Source organism: Arachis duranensis, chromosome 1 (assembly GCF_000817695.3).
Source record: "Arachis duranensis cultivar V14167 chromosome 1, aradu.V14167.gnm2.J7QH, whole genome shotgun sequence".
Classification (NCBI taxonomy): domain Eukaryota; kingdom Viridiplantae; phylum Streptophyta; class Magnoliopsida; order Fabales; family Fabaceae; genus Arachis; species Arachis duranensis.
In genome coordinates, this window is record NC_029772.3 from 98,067,556 (window position 1) to 98,072,014 (window position 4,459).

Here is a 4,459-nt window from a genome sequence, read left to right on the forward strand (position 1 = left end):
TACAAAAGAGAACAAGAGAAAACTGAATAACAAGAGTTAAGATTACAGTGGCTTATATTAAAGATTTAAAGGGTGCTACAACCATTAAAACACATACATGTATGTATAAACCAACCGATGAGGCAGTGACATGTTTCAAACTTAAAATTTATTACAACAAAGGAGAGATGGCGCATTTACGGTGTATTAATGTTAACAGGTGATGAAGAGACTCCATCTGCCAACTGCTGGACTTACCCTGCAGAGAAAAAAACCAACAGAATGAAGCAAAATCCACCCAGTATATGTTCTTTAGTCATCCTTCTTTTGATCTTACATACTCTGATATGGAGAACTTCACTTAAAACCTTCAAGCCCGAGAAAATAAAAGGTACAGTCTTCAATATTAACAACAAACAGCGTGTGTTTTGTTACTCATCATTTTCACTCTTCCCCGTGAGCCATATACTCACTCAAGAAGGTATCATTCCAGATCATCAGCCGGTTTTGGCCGCATACCTTGCCCTTCTTTTTCTTGCTTACAGAGTCAATTTGAATCCTTGTGACAGGAAGTCATCCCTGTAAAGAATATATGTAAGCATAAAAATATAACAGAAAGAAAGGTGAGCCTGGCGGGAGGCAGTGAAAAATAAGATCGTCCCACTGGTTCAGCTGGAAATTAATTATAGACTAAATTCAGGGTAGTTCTTTGAAGATGTAGACGTCATATAGTATTCAGAACATCCGATATTTAACAATATGGACATTTGAGGTTTATAGCTTATTTTTTAAAATCACCAATTCAAACTTGAAAAGCTAGTTTCGTTAACTATGCAATTATCATTGGATCTAACTAGAAATCTAGAATCATAGTCCATGTTTGTCTTGGCATTGAAAAAGTAGCCCAGTTAATGAATTGAAGCATGCAAACCAAGTCTCAATTCATTTCAAATATGCTCAATAAAATTGAGCCGAGCTATGTCCCAACTCCCAAAGCCCAAACAGGATTTTAGCCTCAACTTGTGCTAGTAAGGTAATATAGTTTGTGTTGAAAGTAATGAGCTAATGATACATCCTCTAAGCCATACTAACCCAAACTCCTAAATATCATCCTAATGGAACTTAACAAAAGAAAGTATTGAATGAAAGAGTAAAAACATTTAATTTAATACATAGTAAATGTAAAAAGCATTCAAAACTTTCGATATCTAGTAATTAGGCAGATGTGTTAGGAGGGTTTTATCATTCTTCTTGATTCTAAGTGACTAAACTATGGTTTGCACACTATTATCTCATTATATGAATACTAATATTATATGTTGACTAAACGGGAGTTGGACTCTCAAGTCAAGTCACAAGAAGACAGGGTCAAACAGTACAGCTAATACCCTGAAGGAGGCGCAAATAAACTTTTTATCTTTTTCTTTTCATTTTCTTTCCTTTCAAAGGAAATAAGAAAATAGAGAGACAATTTCAAAACTCAAAACTGCCATAGTAAGTACCTTCTCCGCCTGCCCTTGTCGTCTCCATGTTTCTGCTTAGCGCCGCCATCACTTTTAATTAGTAAAGTTGGTGGGACAAGGGTTCCCACATAAACGGTCGCTTCAATCAAATGGGGCATTCCCGGTATTTTAGCTTCACTAACCACCTTGTCTTTGAGGCTATACCAGCATAGCTTCTTGTGGTCGTGTTCCATCAGAACCCTGTCACCATCACCCGAGTAAGCCAATGGCTTCACAGATTTCAACGATCTCAAGTTATGATGCTCCGTCAAGCTGAACAGTTTGCACCAAGAATCCACCGATCCATACTCCTCCATTACCCAGACATCAATCCTCGTACTCCCACGATGTTCCACCATGCAGAGGCACCCTCCCAAGAGCGACACATCCATCTCGAAGTTCCCATTAACATTTCCAGTTTCCGGCAGCGGAACTTCACTGAAACTCTCCAATCTCAGATCGAAGGCGACAATCAAATCGGGCTGATCCGGTTCGAGTTTCCTAGTCACGACCCAGTGCAACGCGCCACCGACGAAAACCCCCATCGTACGCGCGCAGCAGAGGCCATAGGGCATGTTTGGGAGGCTCTTCCAGGAATCGACTCTCAAGCTGTAAAGCTTCACGTGAGAATAGAAAGTGCGACTGTGCAGGTCAACGAAATACGAAATCCTCACCAATTTGTAATCTTCGCTGAAGGAATCGTAGCCGAATCCGTAGACGCGCGCTGCAAAGAGCGTGGTGTCACGCTCTCGTCGTTCCGCGGGAAGGTAAGGGAGGAGGCGATGCTTCCTAATGTTAGGGTTCCAGAGAGCGATGTCTTCGGCGACGTTGCAGAGGCATAGGAGGCCGTTGCAGGAACCGAGGACCTTGATGCTGTTGCTGTAGCACATGAGCGGGTGGTTGAGCTCGATTGCCCTGTCTAGGGTTCCGAGATTGACCTGGTAGAGTTCGGAGTCACGGCGGAGAACTAGAGTGGAGTGGGAGTGGGAGCTGAGGGAGGTGCGAAGGTGGAGGAGGATGAAGTGAGTGCTGTCGATGAGGGAGCGCCATGACTTGCACGTGCATCGGAAGCGGATTAGGGAGTGTACCGGTAACCGGGAGAGTATGTCGGTGATGACCTCCGGCGGAAGAAGATCCGCCATGACTGGGTTGGATTGGCGATGGTGAATGAAGAAGATGAAGAACGGTGGTTCTCTGCATCTAGTGATGCTCCTGTTTCTTCCAGAAGATTCTCATAATCTCGAATTGGTTTGTGTTTGTAACTTTGTGGGTGCGCTAGGGTTTCTCCCTTACTCTGTTGAATTTCGGGTGGCGGAGAAAAAAAACTCAACCTACGCACCTAACGCCACTTTTATTTAATTATCTATCTATCGTTTTTGTCCTTTTTCCCTTGCAAAATTATGAGTAAAATGAAAAATTACCAGCACCGTGTATTGCAAAGTTAGTGAAAGGAAATAAGGGAAAAAGAAAAAGTAAGGACTCTCTGAGTCTCTTGACTTGAACAGGTGAATGTCCTCGATTAATTTATTTATTTCAGGATTGGTTAGAATCAAGCAACAGATAAAACGAATATAATTAATTCAGTAATTGTATGTATGCTTACTTATCTTTATAGTTTTTTGATGATTGGCTATATAATTTTATTTATTTATTCTTTTTTTTTTCGTATTTAAATTAAGTGAAATTTTTACCTTTTTAACTTTGATATTCTTTCACATCTTATTTCAAATTATAGTGGCCAATCGCTCTTCTAAAGTTTTAACCCAAGAATTCGATCCTGTTTAACGAAATACTAAAAAAGTTAAAACATGAGAAGAGGTTGATCTAAATCAACCAAGAGAATTCATGGATATTTTAGCGAATGAGAAGGAAAATTTTTGATTTCGTACAAGGATTCCTTCCTTCGATGAGTTAGATAAAGATGAGCCTGACTCTTAAGATTGTTGGTACAACAAAAAAGAACTCCTTCTAAAAAAGGACAAGCCGTTTGACCTGTGCCCAAGTATTCCTGTGTCCAAAGAAGAATTTGAAGAATAGTGTAAACCATGGAATGCGATACTCATTGTGAAAGTACTAGGGAAGAGAGTAAACCTTGGTTTTATGGAGCAACGACTCAATAAGAACTAGGTCAAAAAATGTACGATAAATGTTATTGATATGGATCGTGACTATTTTTTTGTTCACTTTTCAAATGAGGAAGACTACTCACATGCCCTTTTTGGAGGACCGTAGATGATAGTAGGTCATTATCTGATAGTGCAATGTTGGAGACCATTCTTTTTATCCTCGAAAAATCAAGTTAAAAAGATTGCGGCTTGGATTCGCATACCAAATCTACCTATTGAGCTTTTATAACCAACGCTTTTTATAGAGAGTAGGCTCTGCTATTGGCACTATGTTAAAGATTGACCGAGCTACTTTAATCCATTCTAGAGGAAGGTTTGCTAGAATTTGTGTTGAGATTGATCTCTCTAATTTCAGTTTTTGGTAGTACTCTCAACATTAAATATGAAGGATTGCACTTGATTTGTTTCTCTTGTGACAAATATGGTCATAGATTAGATCAATGTGCTGAAACTTCGATTAGTGAAAAAGTCCAACAAAAGACGAGCACCAACGGCGTGCAAGCAACCATGGAAGCTGACACAAGTCCGACTGAAAGTGAAGATCATGCCATTAATGAAAAAGATTCTAATTTCAATCCTATAAGGAAAGAAAATCAAGACCCACCAAATTTTGGTCCTTGGATGATGGTGAAGAGACAAATTTGAAAAAAATTAGGTTCGGAAAATAAGCGATCTCGTATTATGAAGGATAACCAATATAATATGGGAGGTGTTAAAAATAAAGAAAATAGTTCAGGATTTGATATTTTAAGTGAGGAAGATAATGAGAATCAACATGATATCAATATGCATGAAGGTATTACGTCTAACATGCATGATGGGCCAAGAATGAATGTTTTTTCTCAATCTAAC

At 39.3% G+C, this 4,459-nt stretch overlaps 1 protein-coding gene across 1 annotated transcript; it reads right to left on the reverse strand.

Annotated features, from left to right (window-relative positions):
• On the reverse strand, positions 1–2,976 carry LOC107466245 (F-box protein CPR1). Its single transcript, XM_016085235.2, has 2 exons — positions 1,482–2,976; positions 1–558 (listed from the first exon to the last, which is right to left on the reverse strand). Exons 1-2 carry the CDS (start codon positions 2,621–2,623, stop codon positions 519–521), a joined length of 1,182 nt encoding a protein of 393 aa, XP_015940721.1. The 5' UTR covers positions 2,624–2,976; the 3' UTR covers positions 1–518.
• Positions 2,977–4,459: the final 1,483 nt, after the last annotated feature.